General features: G+C 39.9%; 1 protein-coding gene across 6 annotated transcripts in view; it reads left to right on the top strand.

Moving 5' to 3' along the window:
* Window positions 1-16,206, top strand: part of GIT2 (GIT ArfGAP 2) — a 43,644-nt gene extending 27,438 nt beyond the window's left edge. For 3 of the 6 annotated variants that reach the window (XM_090062415.1, XM_090062417.1, XM_090062414.1), the window contains 5 exons: window positions 1,342-1,431; window positions 4,883-4,965; window positions 5,089-5,277; window positions 10,785-10,848; window positions 12,415-16,206. In XM_090062415.1, coding sequence (XP_089918541.1) covers window positions 1,342-1,431; window positions 4,883-4,965; window positions 5,089-5,277; window positions 10,785-10,848; window positions 12,415-12,627 — 639 coding nt within the window. In that variant the 3' untranslated portion in view covers window positions 12,628-16,206. Of the gene's footprint in view, window positions 1-1,341; window positions 1,432-4,882; window positions 4,966-5,088; window positions 5,278-7,243; window positions 7,370-10,784; window positions 10,849-12,414 lie in introns of all 6 variants that reach the window. The other 3 variants (XM_090062418.1, XM_090062416.1, XM_090062419.1) reach the window with 2 other exon arrangements.
* Window positions 16,207-16,789: the final 583 nt, after the last annotated feature.

The following is a 16,789-nucleotide window of genomic DNA, read 5'->3' as shown; positions in this document are numbered from 1 at the left end:
TTATGATTGCTATAGATATGGGGGAATATATGACCATTTTCTTTCTAGGTGCAAGTGAACATTTTTCACTTATTGTCAGTCTTGTTTGTGCAAAAGTTTGTGTTCTCTTGCCAGTTATGCAATTGAATCTTTCAAATATATTTTCAAGTTAAAATTTCTTCCCTGGCTTGAAAAAAACTACTCAGCATAGATTTAAAGGGAGATGCTCACTGCCAGCAGTAGGGTGGCCATCATAGAGGACAGTCCAGTTGTCCTCTGTCCCCTATTGATGTGAAACCCGACACCTTTTTCTCTTCAAGAGAAAAATAAAGGATATGAAGGCATTGGGTTTCGGATCAATAGAGGAGAGGGTACCAGAAAACTGGAATGTCCTCTGTGATGGCCACTCTAGCCAGCAGTAGTCACAAATGTCTGTATTTGGGCAAAATGTGTCACTTTTGTCAAATGACACTGAACCCCCCCCCCCCAGGCAGTAATGCACAAGCTTGCATGTTTTTCACTCGGGTTAACAAATATGGGAATCTTCTATTGTTTGGATAAGTTAAGTTCATCTGAGAAATTTTCAACTAGGTGGCAAAAACTATATAGCTGTAAGTGCTAGTGACTTGCTGTGGATGGTTTTGATATGCAGCAGTACCTGCAAGTGTCAGAACATGCTCATGGACAGCAGTTATTGAAAACGGAGCTTCCTGGGCTCCTGAATTGTGACAAAATTGGTATAGAACTGGCAGTTTTAAGGCAGAGCTTTTTGTGTGAGATTTGGTTGCATGAATTTTTTTTCTTTTAAAATCTTTCTACACAACCCTAGTGCAGTATAACCAGTAACTGAGAGCTTTTGCAGAAAAGGAGGGTTTTGGGGTTTTTTTGATAATATATTCACTGCTCTGTGAAGTTCCACGTTCTGAAGGTCAACACCCTTGTAATTTTAATATCAGAACTGGCTTAAGAATAATTGTTTTGCAGGAATTAAAAGTCCAATCCGGGTTAATAAGAACATAAGAAGTGCCAGACTGGGTCAGATCAATGGCCTACCCAGCCCAGTATTCTGCCTCTGACAGTGGCAGAATTGGATGCTCTAGAAGGAGAGCATTGAACTGGATACATCTAGAGTGATCTCTTCACCCTGAATTACACTCACTGGATCCACCCTTATTGGTGCAGAGATCTGTGAGGAAACATCTCCAACTGTTCAGTTGCATTTTCTCAATCATTCCTGCCATGAGTCACTTCGTTAATTATCTGACTTGAAAATGTGCTTCTGTTTTAAAGCTATTTTCAGAGTATTTGTGTTTTTGGGTTTTTTTTAGTTTTCCCGAGTGTTTTTCTCTTTCCCCTTTTTAGATCGGGAGGAGTGCGTTTGTGACCTCCTCTTCATCTCTGCCTTCCTTCCCCTCCACGCTTTCCTGGTCAAGGGATGAAAGCACACGAAGGGTTAAGTACCTTCCGAATTGGTCTTCTACCTGGAGGAGGTGGCAATCTCCCTGGCAGCCTTGTGCCTCTGTCCTTTCCCCTCTCTGCTAACTAGCCCTTCATCCCTGCATGGAGCAACACTTCATCACTTCTTCAGTTTTTATTTCACATGCTGTGGAGACTCGCCTCACTCTTATCTAACTTCACGTCAACTAAAACACCTGTAGCATTTAACACTGTGCAAAAGTTGCTTCAAATCACTTCTTGCACAAAATGCTATTGGAAATGACCAGAAGGAAATGAGCTAGTTGCTGATGAGAAGTAATTTAGCAGGCATTTACTGATATTTCATAAGCCAATACATATTTTTCCTTTCTGACTAAAATGCATTGCATGGGGCACAGGTATGCTCAGTGGGTTAGTAAAATGCTCTTAAGCCTGTTTTCTCTAGGGGCAGCCACTCTGCATCCAGTCCAGGTTGGTAATGACTGACAGGTTTTTCTTGCAGCTGTTCAGTAGTTTGTTTGACATAAAGTATGATCTCCTTGCCTGTTTTAGCAAAGAACATGTGATTTGCCCATCAGTTCATTTATTATTAACTAACCCTTGCTGACTGTCTTTACAACGAGGACACGGATTGAATGACTGTGAAGGCAGAGCTCCCTTTTAGCAGTACACCCTGTTCAGGTGTGGGTTGAATTGTGATGCTTCCTGAGAATAAACAAGCCTTTGGTCTCCAGGGCCTTGTTAGTCCCTAAATTGACTTTAAAAAGTGAATGCATTACTAGGCAATATTAATAGCACTGTAAAGCATATAGTTCCCCAAAGACACTTCTGTTTGCATTGTTGCTTTTCATAAACTAACAGCTTTAATTCTAGGCCAGGAGTCTGTAGGATTCATGGAAGCACCCTGCACCTTTTTATGCAAATATTGAAATGGGAAACAAATATACTCTTTCTTCATCTAACTTTTCCATTGCAATCTTTCAAGCTAGCACAATTAATTTTTTACAGCATGAAATCCCATTTTACAGAATTGCAAATTAGGTAGATGGTCACCTCAGCATGCTAAAAGACTAAACTGGTCATGACTGAGTACTTCCATTGGACTTTACATTTTTATGGGGTTTTAGAAATGGTTATAAGTTGTGTATCGAAAGGACCCGAAACCTGTTGGTATGTATGCAGAAGAGTCTCTCTGAACCTATTCCAAATACAAAATAGTGTTTCCTGTAGTTGCTGCAGAAGAGTGTCACTTCTAACAAATAGATCCACACTATACACAGGTTCTTAAGCACATTTTAGCATAATGAGTTTATAATTTGAAGAATTAATCTCTTGCATTGCTTTTTGTTCATATTGAAAAAATAGCTGCCTTATGTGTACAAAATGGGAGCTGAACCACTTTCAGTTATAACCATTAATAAACTGTAGATTCTTTTCCATAGCTTGGCCATCCACACTTAAAGAGCATCCTCAGTGGATCTACCAGTCATTCTTTGTACACTCATAGTATTCTTATACTTTTATGGTCAGTTTCTTACAACTTTGGGTATCTGGATCTGCTTTGTAGTATTGAGTGTTAGAAGTTTAAACTTTGTGGGTTTGGGTGGGGGATTGGTTGTTTGTTTTAGTTTTTTTCCTCTGGTTTTTCAGTGTTAAAGCAGAACTCTTGGAAGAGAATTTTAGGTGAAAAGCTTTCACTAATCATTTAAAATTCAGCTATTTTTGGAGATCTTTCTTTAAAGACTTTTTCTTTCTCTTAGTCCAACCCTTCCATATGTCTGACATAGCAGTGAAATTGCAGTCCTGTATTTAACATTGCATCTGTCATCTTCAGCAAGTATTGTAGTATCTCACCCACCTTTATTACTTCTCAGCTGGGCTCCAGGAAAACAGACCTTTGGAAATTCGTTCTGAATAGCTATCCATGGTTATTGAAGCCAGGAGTCCCAGGAACTCACTTTGCTGTTTTAGTAAAGATTGGTGGGAACATCACTTGACTGGGAGTGGGAAGAACACTGTTAGGCGAGCAGTACAATCTCAGAGCAGTTTTGGGATCCATTTTGCTTTGATTCAGGATCTATACTCCGCAGTAAAAGACAGATAATCACAGTGATATTACCATGGCATGTTCAGAATTTGGACAGCTGCAATTGTCTGTCCGCTGAGGAAATATATATTAACTTGGATTAGTCTGGCTTGGGCACCACTAGGAGTTTATTAATAACATCAGAGCAGGCTTCATTGATAAAGAACCCTGGGACTGACTTAGAAGAAAATAAAAATCCTGTTTTGGGATAGGCAGAGAGCTTGAATATAATGTTTTTGCTTGCATTGACATTATGTTCCTCAATCTCTCATGTTTCTGGGAATTTTTTAAACTTCTTTTTTCATCCTAGAGATGGATATGAAATTCTGATTGTAGGATAATTAGGAACAAATCTCTGCAATATTGTTTGCCCTGAGTATAAATGACATAGGAAGGACTGATTAGGTTACAGAGATGGGAGAACACCATTGTTTTGTATACGATTCTATGTATTTTTTTCATGAATAGTCTTAAGTGAAGAAGTCCACACGGTAAAGAATCTGCAGGAAGAAAAAGTTGAAGTCAGAAAAATACTAGTAAATGAGTTGGTACGTTAGCCATCTGTTAAGGGACATGGGGCATACTGAGTATGCTAGAATGAGCGAGGCTGAAAGCAACACTGGGTGATGGTCCCTCCTTGTGCTTGATTCAGTTATGTTGCACTGGAAGGTATAAAACTTACAGCTATCTGGGAATTGTCAGGTAATGCCACTCTTTGGGCTTTCTGCAAAAGTGCATTGCCTCAGTTGCTTAAAACTGCGTGGACTTCATATTTCAGGCATGATCTCAAGATCATTATGTGGTGCCCCTTTCTGAATGTCACAGCAATCAGGACAGTGCTCCTGAGCGATGGCAGTGGGGAAGTACACCAGTGCCTAAATGGTAGGAATGCAGGACTGCATCAGACTCCACAGAAATCCATGCTACACAGGCTTCCACAAAACTTCTCAGCTTATAACAGCTGAAGAACAATAATGCATTGTGCTGTAGAATGTACTCTGGGGAGAGGACACACCTAACTAGGGAAACTTTTTTTTTTCCCCAGTGGTAGAGGAAAATCTTTAGTACTCGGGTAACTTCTGCATAGCTGCTGCTGCGTGATCTTCTAAATGCATGTGATGTAAGTTAGTTACTGGTGAGGGACACGAGCACACCCAGTTCCAAAGATCTCTGCTTAAAATGCATGAATGACTGCAGCCTGGCATAGGACAGTAACTTGTGGCTATGAAAGGTTCATCATATAAAACAACAAAAATATTGATGCAGGACATGATTGAAATCATGAAGAGAACAAACCAGTTCACCTGGCATGTTCCTGGGAAGGATCTGAAATTTTATGCAAAAATTTAATCTTGAAATTTTAATCTTTATTTGTTGCAGGCATCAAAATTAGAGAAACAGAATAGCATGCCTGAAAGTGACTATGATAACCCAACCCCCAGTCTGGAGCTGGATGAACCAGGGTATGTATGTTTAAGTACACAAGTTTATCTTTGTGTCTGGATTGTGTTAGAAGTGTCAAAGCCTTACTTAAGCACTAACAGTGTTCGATAGCCCAGTGATAACTGTAATGTTCTCTTTTCTAGGTCAAGTAGAAAAGGAAGGCAGAGAAGTGTCATTTGGCAGGGAGAAGGATCTATCCCAGAGAACACCGACACAGATGCAGCCCCAAGCTCCACCCTGCCCAGCACAGAAGATGTTATTCGAAAAACTGAACAGATCACTAAGAACATCCAGGAGCTGTTGCGAGCAGCACAAGAAAATAAGCATGACAGGTAAGGAGAGGCCTCTTAAGTGCTCTGACTCCTTCAAGTGGAATTGCCTTTTGAAAGGTTAAATGTGGGATGGTGAAATACCTTTGCACTTGGAGACTATGACTTTGTGTAAATGAGCCCTTTTTGGGCCCTAGAGGATTGGAACAGCTGGCAGCACTGGAGCAGTTGACACAGCATGGAGGAACATTTTTCTAGCATGCTCTTTCCATCTGGACCGACAAACCCTGACCTGCTTTCCTAGACGTCTGATAGGGACCCCAGAGAAATGTACTAGGTTTAGGTTTGGTTTGGAGCAGTATCACCTCCCACTCTGCATGCCGCAAAGGTAGTTGTAGTCGAGGCGTGGAGAGAATTGAGTAGGATTCCCATGGGAGTCCTTTGGCCAAAAGTGTAGAAGTCAAGGGAGCTTTCTGGAAATCTTGGGATTAGTGTGATTTACCTGTTTGTGCTCAATCCCAGTAGTGTCTGTAGTCCAGCATGTGAAAGTAACCGAGTCCAACCTCTGTAAAAGATCTGTAGAGGTTTCAGCCCTCAAACTGCAACACTACACTTGATTCTGCGCATATTTTGTTCTTTTTCTCTGGCCTGCTATGCAGACAGCAGCCTTGGTTTGTTTTATAAAGCTGTAGATAAGACAGTAGCCAAAGCTGTTTTATTGGACTAGAGCAAATAAATAAATGAGCTTTTCTCAAGCATGCCAGTGCTAAGAATCCAGATGGCAAGTTTGCCTGCACATCAGTTTGTGCTCATCCTCAATGCACCTATGCTGTCTGTGCTTAGTGTGACCAAAAACACTGCTAAATGTCCAGGTCTTGTCAGTGGCAAAACTTTGGGATACATAAACAATAAGTATTTTTCCAAGGTACCTTTTTGCCAGCCTAGACCTAAGAGTTTTAATGTGTGAGTGCATTCTTTGTTGGCTGTGGATGATCCTGAGCTCCAGGAGAGCCTTTCTGCTGGCAGCTTCCATATTGGGGTACAGTTACTGTCTCAACTGAAGCACGAAACACCACTTCACCTATAAAGACAACCAACAGCCTTTTGTTAAATCTCACAGCTCATAGACTGACTGCTGTGTAAGTGAGTGAATGCATGGCAGCTTACTTCCTGCCTATATGAGTGAGTGAGCAGTGAAGTGAGTGCCAGCTCACTTCCAACCTGTACAAAAATGGGAAACGAATGCTCTTTGAGGCCTCTTTTATTTCCTTCTAGTCTGCTTCTCTTCCTTGAACCTTCCTTTGGCTAGGAGGGTGTTGCACACTTATCTCCTTTGGGATCCTGAGTGGAGATGTCAATGCATTTTCTTACTTCCACTAACATGTCTTGTCACTTCTCCAGGTTCATATAAAGGGAGGTGCAGAAAGAGAAGTATGAGGTCAGAGGATTTGGTTATTTGTGTATTTTACCAGAAACAATATTTGAGACAGAACAAAAGCACCTGAAACAGGGAGTTCTTCTGGCCAAATTAAATGACGATACATTTCATAAAGAATGTTTTTCTTCCCCTGGCAGTTTATTTTTCTCTGCTTCAGATGGAATGCATTGTTTACCAGTACATAAGTGAACCTTACCTTTCCTGTAAATGAGTAGTTCTTTCATGAACAGAAATGCAAATGCTGTTTCCCCACTGTATGGCTTTTTGCACTAAATAGTGACACATCTGCAATTGAGGAAGCCAAGCAACATGAGAAAAATAATGGGACAAACATATTAATCTTTGTTTCAGTTCAAACAAAGGTGCTTAGAAAACTCCCATTGCAACTATACTGCCCTTGAGTTGAGCATGTCATAGCTGTAACAAGATGGCTTACACGCCTGTGTTTGGAAGGCTATGGATAAAACTGACTTGCTGTATAGATAAGCTGAACACAAATGTTAATATCCTTGCATTGTCTTAATGAAACTCCTTTCTTTTCTCATTCTTTTCTGTTCTGTTCCTTTTTCCTTTGCTCATCTGACTAAACAGACCATTAGAGCGTGCAAGCACGCTCAGGCTCAGACACAGCCTCGGCTGTTTCAGTACACTGGTTCCTTGGGCTGAGAGAGCGCCCCTGCAGCCTTTGACCATCCAGCAGCCTGATCCTACCTCCTGGTACTCTGGCCTCTGTCCCTGCCTTCCAGGCACAGTGTCCTTTTCTCTTTCTCTCTCCTGCCTTTTCCTCTTCACACACATTCACACAGGGGTTTGTTAGAGGTTATGCATGAAAGAAAGAAAACAGGAACTGAAGATGATGGGTCCAATACTTTGCCCACTGAATTCAGTAGGATCTTGTAGTAGGAGCAGAACTGGGGCCTTGGAATGCAGCTGTTTTGGGGTGCAGAGATGCCTTTCTGATCAGTGTCTGCCAAGATCATTTGAATGTGATTATTGATGCCAGCAACTGTGCATTTGTGCAGAACTAGCAGGATTTATGTAGGTAAAATTTAGCATAACAGCCCATAAACATTTGGTCCATGCAGCTGGAAAGAGCCCAGAGGTCTGCCCCCCAACAAGATTTGCCATGCAGTGTGCAACCTGGGGCCTGCACACAGTCATCCCCACAGAGCCCTCAGCTGGTCCCAAGTTAAACAGGTCTGATGTAATCCATAATGGTACACACACCTCATTTTGCATGTCTTTAAGCTGCTAGTTATAATTAATATTTAAAACAAGAGCCTGGTTCTTATGTCTTGGATGGATGCCCACCAAAACTATACTTTAGGTTTAAAAATGCATCTAATGATTCTGCCAGTATCTTCCAAACCTGACCAAAATACTGGCCATTCTTTAAGTCTACTGCAACTGAAATGTGAAAGCTTTAAGTGAAACATTGTTAATGGGCTGTAAAATTTCTCCAGGTGTTATTTCCAGATCTCATGGCCAGTCATAAATACCAAAATGGGAGGAAGGGTTACCTGGAAGGTCTTTTGCACTTTTCTGTAATAGAGGAGATACTCTTCCACCCCCAAATAGCATAATTTGGGTATGGCAACCTGGAAATGGATTTCCTAGTCTTTCCGTAAATCTACACAGGTTTTAGGGAGCTAGTACATTACCCCATCACCTAGAGGGTCTTCCACATCTTGGTTAGCTGTCTTAAAAAAAGTAACTACAAATCTAGTGACAAGAACTTAAATTTTGAATGTCCTACATCAATAGAGACATTCCTCAAATACCTATTGAAAACATTTATGCAATAAGCCCTAAGAGCTAAGGAATATGCAGCTAACTGTCCTATCTCTTAATTTTTGCTTTCTGACATTTAGATGACTACTGTGGCCTGTTACTATGCTCTGCACACGGAAATTCATTCTGTAATTTTTATTTTGGTCTTTTCTGAGTTTCTTTACTGTTCAGTCTAGCTCTCAGAGAATGAGTTGGCATTATCCTGCTTTCTAACAGAGCAGGAATTGCTGCAATGAGATTCTGATAAAAAAGCTTGTAACGATGAGAAGTCACACTTTCTATGGAAGAACTTGTAGGAACAAGGCACACGCCAAGGTGTCCCCCTTTGTAGCAACTTTCCTGCATAACCCAAATGACCCCTGCGTGTGTTGCTTTCCTTTTCAGTGCATTTGTAACTCACATGGTTTTGGTATTGCAAGTTAACTGCATAAAATGATTGACTGATATGAGCCTGAAATGGCAGTGATTTAGTATATATAGATTACAGCAAAAAAACCCAAAAAACTCTTGAATGATGCTGCTTGATCAACTAATGTAAAAGCAGTAGCTTGAAGCACATGCTACATGAATTATCCTATCAATCACCAAATAAATTAAAGTCTTTGAAAGTATATAAAGCTTTAAATTTAGCTTTCTGTCAAGTCTCCTTCTCTGGCTTCAGATAACTGTTAGTCAGAAGCTTTGAACAGAGATAAATATTGATTTTAAATGTTTTGTTCATTGTATAATTAATGAGACAACAGTGGCTAAAAGGCTTATTAAAATTGTGAGTAATGGTTAACATTTATACTGTAATTCAGTTGAATAATTGAAATTTAGATGATACTTTCTGCACTATAAAAGTAAATGTTAACAGTGCTGAGAGAGATGCATGCATTTTACAAGCTGCTGTCTTGGTGATTTTGTGTATTGTGCATTTACTGTGTCTCAAAATTCACCAGCTCAGGCATTTTCCATTTTTTGTTTTGTTTTGTTTTTCAGTTTATCTGATGATGTTTTGCTGTCTTAAAGCTATATTTAAAACAAAAAAAAGCAAGGTTTCAATCTTTATTAGAATAGGTTTCACAGAAGCTCTTTGAATAAGTATTTTTTTTTACTTATGTCATGAAAAAGTTGTAAATAATATTGCATTGTGAACCTAGGGCTTGAATCTTTTTCCACCGTGTTCAAGTTCCTGAAATATAGTCAGTGTGAAAGTTGATGGGTCATCCTCCCCTTTTTTGCTTCTTTTTGTGACTTTCTCTTAAAGCTAAGAGAACACCACATAATAAATGTGTTAACATTTTTCAAGGACTTCAGCAGGATGCAATAGGATCATGCTTAGATGCCTAATATGTGGAATAGGTTCTAGCCCCTAATGTTCATGATGGACTGACTGGTATAGAAATAAATGTTCTCTGAACTGAAATATTTCCTTGCTTAGCATCCTCATTGCAAACCTAAGTATACGACAAGGGCAAAAACAACTAGAAAGTGCATGTGAGTTGAGGTTGCATGTATCACTTCTCATCCTCTTGGGCTCAGTTCAATATACCATCCAGTTTCCAGGCTTTTGATCTTGTGTGTGTGAATTCAAAGCTTGGGGTGAAGAGCATTTGAAAATAGCTTTCTGCAGGTTCCACATAAAGCTAAATAATTAATCTGTTTTGAAGAAATTCTTAACTTTAGCATTAGCTGTGGAAAATCAAGTGTAGGAAAGCAGACTGCGCTGCTATGTCAGTGTGAACAAGACGACCTCATCAGTCTCTTCTCTCATTTCCCATCCCAAACTGTTGACAAAATATTTTATGTAAAGGCTTCAAAACTGAAACATGTAAATGTTCTAAAGGAGCAGTTTCAAAGATCTAAGTCTACATAGATCTTTAGTAACTGAAGTACTTTTTTTTTGGCTTAAAAAAAATTGGTTTCTTAGCGCCTTGGCTTGTATAGAAAGATCCTTTTGTTAAATCCACATGCTGTCAACCCAGCAAACCGTCATGCGCTTTTCATGATGTTTCCAGTTAAAATACCCCTCAAACTTCAGAATCTCTCATTTTTATTTTGTATCTGCAATTATAGTCTCAACATTTATTGTACACACACTTACACATGCATAATGCAGTAAGACCCCACGCACACCCTTACTCTTTAATATTGCATTTTGAATAAGTGATAAATCTCTCTAAAACATGTTGTGTGATGTGGTCTGTCATTGGGAGGCTATGCCAAGAAAATGTTGAAAGATGATGCACTTTTCTTTTAACTGGTTGGTTTGTGGAGAAGTGGCTACTAACTAGTTAAAATTTAAAGGAAATTGTAGGAGAGGTATTGCTTCTGAATAACCTGTTGCATCTTCTTGCAGCTATATACCATGCTCAGAAAGAATACACGTGGCAGTAACAGAAATGGCAGCTTTGTTCCCAAAAGTAAGTATTTTTTATTGCTTCCACAATGGTAATATTTCTCAAATGTCTTTTGTGCTCAATCTCACTAATCACTATGTTTTGTAGAAATGGAACCTTTGGGAAAAAAAGCTGATATGTGGAATGAATTAAATGTTTTTCCTGGGATAGGAGTCATCTTTGCATTGATTTGGTTCAAGAAATCTATAAAAAATTTAAAATTCCTTATTGCTCATAGTAGCTTTAGCTCCTTTTCACTACAGTGGTTCCTCCATTGCTGTAGACTCTATGCTGGGAACAAAAACCAAAGGAAGATAGGTGGGAGAAATGTAATTTCAACAAGACTGGTATTTTTGGTCATATCTTACTCCTTTTGCTGTATCAGCTTGTCAGCTGCATGGAGTTAGCTGATGATGAATTGGGACTTTCAAGTTGGTTGAGCTGGAACCTTTGAAAATAATAAATAAAAAACAAAAAAGGTGTGCTGTTCCCTAAAGCCTGAGGGTACTTGCACCTAGCTTGAACAGCTATGTGGCTGTACCAGAGTTGTGCCTTGACTGGCTGGTCATCTTGGGGTTCCTGCAGATACATCCATCACTCAGCTACTCCTGAATCTTGTAATAGGCAACTTTCTGGGTGCTCATACTTGTCTGCCTCTGCGAATTCTAACAGGTCATCTTTTTGCCAGTGGTTTTCAGGGACTGATCATACCCATACCTAACCTTGAAACAAATTTGTTAAAAATCATCTCATATCTCAACCCATGTTAATTAATACAGTTTTGGAATCAGTTTTCCTAGAATAGATGTGGATGCATGCCCATTTCCAAAAACCTGTTCTGGAGTTTCCTTTGTGCTCCTGGACTGGTTTGAAAATGGCACGCAAGAGCTTGCTGAATGTTGGAAAAGGAATCATGGCAATATTTTTATTCAGTTTAATCTGCCAACTCTCAGGGTTTCAGTGGTGTTTAGAAGGCATTCCACAGCACATGGCAAGAGATCCCAGCCTGCAGAGATCTCTTGCAATGGGACATTGATCTGCAGGGAATCTGTCTAGAATGTGCCCCACAGAAACAATATCCTTGAATAGCAAAGCAGTGGGGATGCACTGCTGCTGGAGTACTATAAAAGAGCATTATACCTCACAAGGGTGGATGAGCCTTTTGGAGGGTGGCTGGCCCTCTCAAGCCCGGTCTGCTACTCTGAATTTTTTAAAGAAATTATAAGTGGAGGGAGAAGGTAACAACACTGGGGAAAAATGCAAGAGAATGGTTGCTTGCAGCAGAGAGAGAGAGGCAGCAATTCACAGGAGGAGCAGGGGTAATGGACAGGTTGTATCTAGACTTCATCTGAAAGTCGCAGCACCTAGGACCAGCCAAGCCAAGAGAGAGCAAGAACTCCCTTCCCCTTCCATTAGCTACCCCAGGAGCCCTTCCGTTCTAGACTCAGGGGAGAAAGGTACCAGTGTAGGCTATCCTGTTACAGTACTGAAGAGCATTTGCAGACAGTTTGCCTGATTTCCAAGTGGCCCCAAAACAATTACCATCCTTCCTCGCTGGCCTACTCAGGTTTGTTTGCTTTTCCTTCACAGAAACCCAGATCTGAGCTGGTGAGGACTTCCCTACGCCTGCTGACATCTAGTGCCTACAGACTCCAATCGGAATGCAAAAAAACCCTTCCTGTGGAGCCCTGCCCTACCGCGGACATCCAGCTGGTCACTCAGCAAGTTATTCAGTGTGCATATGACATTGCTAAGGCTGCTAAGCAACTGGTTACCATCACAACCAAAGAGAACAACAACTGAGGCCGGTTGGGTTTTTTAGTCTTGCTTTTATAAAAGTTGGATTTAAAATTTAGACATGTAACTATTCAGATTTTTACAAGAAAATTAAGGGGGGCAAGAAACTTTTTTTAAAGCTCAGTATTATTTTTGCATGTTTTCTAACAGAATTTTCACTGATTAATTTAACCCACTGCCTTATTTTCGTGCCTGTGTTGCCAGTTTAGTTATAGATTATAGTATGTTGCATATAGCTGTCAAGCCAATATAACAAACCAATGTTGTATCACAAGTTTTTATAGGAGATTCCTGGTGGCCATATTCTGCTTTCAGATATTGCATGTACAACTTCCATCAAAGTCAAATGCACATATCAGAGGGCAGAATCTCGCCTTCGCTCTGTACATCCTGGAGCTTGGTCTGCAGGGGGAATCCCATAGAATAGCTTGCTCTGTTAGTAGAGCAGTGGACTATGAAGGCTCCAGGAATGTAACTGTTGGACAGTAGAATTAAATTTTATAGTCTTCCTGATAATGGAATACAAAGGTTATATATTACCTGTTCCCATATGAACTGTCGTGCAATAATATTTTTCCTTAGTTTGCTAAAACTATAGTCGTGGGCATCCAAGCTTATATTAAATGGTAACTATACAAGGTCTTTGTCACTTTACCTATTTTGGAAGGAAGCATGAAATGTAGTAGTTACTTCTTTTAGTTGTCAATATACCATTAGTTTTTACATTTGATGTTACTTTTAGAAAGGGCATTAGTGGTTAAAACATGCCATTATTTTTTATCTCTGATATAAGTGACTCATTCTGAAATTTCCCACAGAACATATTCTCACTCAGTATCGTCTTCAAGCAATATCTTATTTGCAGCAGTATTTTTTTAATCTTTTAGAGGTGTCATTTCACTAAAGAGTTGTGATTCTTTTTTTTAATGGAAGATGAGAAAGAAGGCTACTTCTAAGGTAGTCATGCCTGGCAGTACACCACATCTGCATTGAAATGTGTACTGAGAAGACACCTCATGAAAGAGTTTCCCAAACTCTGTGGACAATATCCAGAAGAACCTGTACAGGAAGGGCCACACCTCACCATATGCTAATCCAACCACTTTAATGTGTGCGCCATTCAAATTCTAGTATTTTCTTCACTCTCAACTTTTTACCTTTGGTCTTTAAAAATGTGAAGTCCCCGTTTCCAAAGGTGGCAGGTACTTGTGGAGCTCGTTGAAAACCCATGGCAGGTAGGCTGCTAAGTTACCTTTGGAAAATAGGAGTTTAGGTTCCTGTGTTAGGCTTCGTGAAAATGTCCCCTCCATGCTCCTCCCCCATCTTGACAAAATTGACCTCTTTTTGGTAGTCTCTCAAAGCACTTTTCTGTTTAACACGAATCTATGAAAAAGAGATTAAGGCTTCACGTTTGGACTAAAAAAACATATTTAGTTTACATATAAACCATTTTTACATACAAGTCTGTCCTAAAATATCCCCCAGAGATATGAAGGTCCTTCTGTGCTTTGGCTCGTATGGAATTTCCAAGAGTGACTGTTGTGGGACTCAGACACCTGTGCAATACTGATGTCTGTAATAGGGCTCCACATCTCAGTGAGGATGACATCTGGTCTTTGCTAACAATCGTGAATTTGTGAGACTGAATTTTCCTTTCCTCGCTTCCCTGGAGCTAGACAGACCAATAGGGCTAAGAAGAAAAAGGAGCTAACTTTATTTTTAGTACCGAAGTAACTTGGACTCTGAATGCCAAGAGGGAGCAGATTATGTTATAGTTAGCTGCTCTTTCAAACCAGGATCACAGTTAATATAGGTATTTTCCTCACTCCATGTTAGAACATGAGAGGGAGATTTTTATAAAAGTCCTACATATTTTTTTATATTTGAATATGTATAAAAACATGGGGAAACTTGTGAACTGCAAAAGCATGGATTTCCCACCTGGCGAATCAGCTTACCTTGTTAAAAAAGTAATAGGACAACGCAGTTTCCTTTGAACGCCCCCAAAACTGTCGGACCACACCCTTGTCGTACATTGTCCAGTCTGTTACTGCTTAAGCATTGTAATGTAATGGGTATTACTGGTCAAGAGTCATCCTCTAATGGTTTGTCCAGATAAATACATGCTGAATCTGGTGTTCAAAGAAATGTTTGATTTGGAAATGCCAAATTGTAGGAGGCTGTCTGCTGTTCTGTAAACAGATCTGCAATATTGTTTGCTACATCACTTGAGGCTTTTTGGTGAAAATTTTACTTTGTTCAGGTTAACAAACAAATTAGCCCTTCATATTCCTTCCTTGTAAAATTATCATGTGTTTATATGTATATATAAACACTGACTAAGTGCCATAATGTTGGATGCTGATGTTATGTTGTAATTGCCTTTTTAAAGTATAGTACTATTTCGGGGTGAGAAGGAAAAACAAGTAGGATAATCCTGTTGCAGTTTCACCCTCACCATACATGGTAATATTTTTGCCTTCCCCTCTCCTGCACCATAGGACTGTTTATGGGACATAGAAAGGCATATAGACAGACTGAGATTAGTGCTGAAAGCAGATTTTATAAAAAGTATTCTTCAGATGAAACCACTTATTTGTAAGGTATTGTATGAAATGGGAAAATGTCCTTCAAGAACCTCCTCTGAACCAGCGTAAAAGAAATGTGCAGCATGACATTTGTTCGTGGCCACTGGGGCATTGCTACATGTGGTTTTTACATATCCTGCGTGGGAAGTCAAGCAGTGTAACAACACTTCCTGAAGTAGATCGTTAGGATATGGATTGTTTAAAGTCTTGCTCTGTACCAAAATGTAAAAAAGCCTTTAAATCATATGAATGATGGCACATCCTCCCTCGGCATTGCTAGTGGTAGGGTTTACAAACATCCAGTTCATCAGCCTCTTGGTGTGATGAACTTCTACAAGTCTAACTCAAGTGTATCCCACTTTATATGCTAGAGCCAGATTCTTTTATTAAATGTCAGACACCAGTTTTATGGTCCTGTTGGTAAATTGCACCTTTTCTAAACAGTCCTCTGTCCCTTTTGCATTGTCAAGGTAGCAGCACATCACTGCACTGAGCAGGTGTACTTTCGGTACAATGTCTGCAGCATTTATAGTACAGTATTTCTCTTCAAGAAGCCAATAGGACAGGTGCACTTTATGGAAATGGCACTTTGAGCAAAAGCCAACTCCACTTCGCCAAACCCTTTAGCTCAAGGATGTGTTCATAATCTACTCAACCCATTGTTGGGTTTGCCAAAGAGTAGTAAATTGGGCCCAAAGCTAGCATCACTGTTAATGCCCCTTAGTCAGGAGGAGTTACAGAAGCTAGAATAGTAGTTGTGCAAAAAAAGTTTATTCCTGTGGCTAGATTCCCACTTTCCAAAAAACAAAAAGCAAAAAACTATATATTTCCTCCCCCGGTGCTCTTATTGAAGTATAACCCTCTCTCTACAAATGCTGCATAGGGAAGTCAAAATGCCTTTTTATGAACTTGTATTTATCAGTGTCATTCTGTCTGTACTGTACTCATGACTTAACCTTTAATGTTTAATGTATAACTATAAAATTATTGTACAAGCTTTCAAGTGTGGTAAAGTCATTTGGGAATATCTGCCTGATAATTATGCAGTAAACAGACTCTTGCAGTACTTCCTCAGAGCACATCAGCCAGTTGGAAGGTATACATAAGAAAGGTTACTAACAGTGCTGAAGTTGGTAACCAATATGCTGAGAAGCTGCCTGCTCAAAACTGGGAGCAAACTGGGAGTTTGCCAATACAATGCCACTGGCAGATGCTTTTAGTGTAGATCTGGCCTCCATCTGATGTACCCTTAGATGAATTCAGACTACAGTAGCTGCTGCTTGACTATGGTTGGTTAAGCTGCCTTTGTACTCTCTCATGCTTCAGCATAAGACTAAACATGCAGTATAAGCTTTCACAACTTAGTGTGATGTTTTCCTCATGGAAAGTCCCTGGACTTCCATTTGCCAACCTATGCTGATGCTGCCACTGGTCAGAAACTGAGGAAGCCATGGGATCTTGGCTTGAATTAAGGTATTTTTTTAAAGTAATATTAGAGGGGAAGTCTCTACTCGAATACTACAGGATTTGTCTAGTAATGGGTGTATGCAACTAAAGCTTTTTAAATGCTCAGTAGCCTG

This window comes from Crocodylus siamensis, chromosome 9 (assembly GCF_052110815.1).
Source record: "Crocodylus siamensis isolate JL-2025a chromosome 9, ASM5211081v1, whole genome shotgun sequence".
NCBI classification, from domain to species: domain Eukaryota; kingdom Metazoa; phylum Chordata; order Crocodylia; family Crocodylidae; genus Crocodylus; species Crocodylus siamensis.
This window is presented reverse-complemented; position numbering and strand designations above follow the sequence as displayed.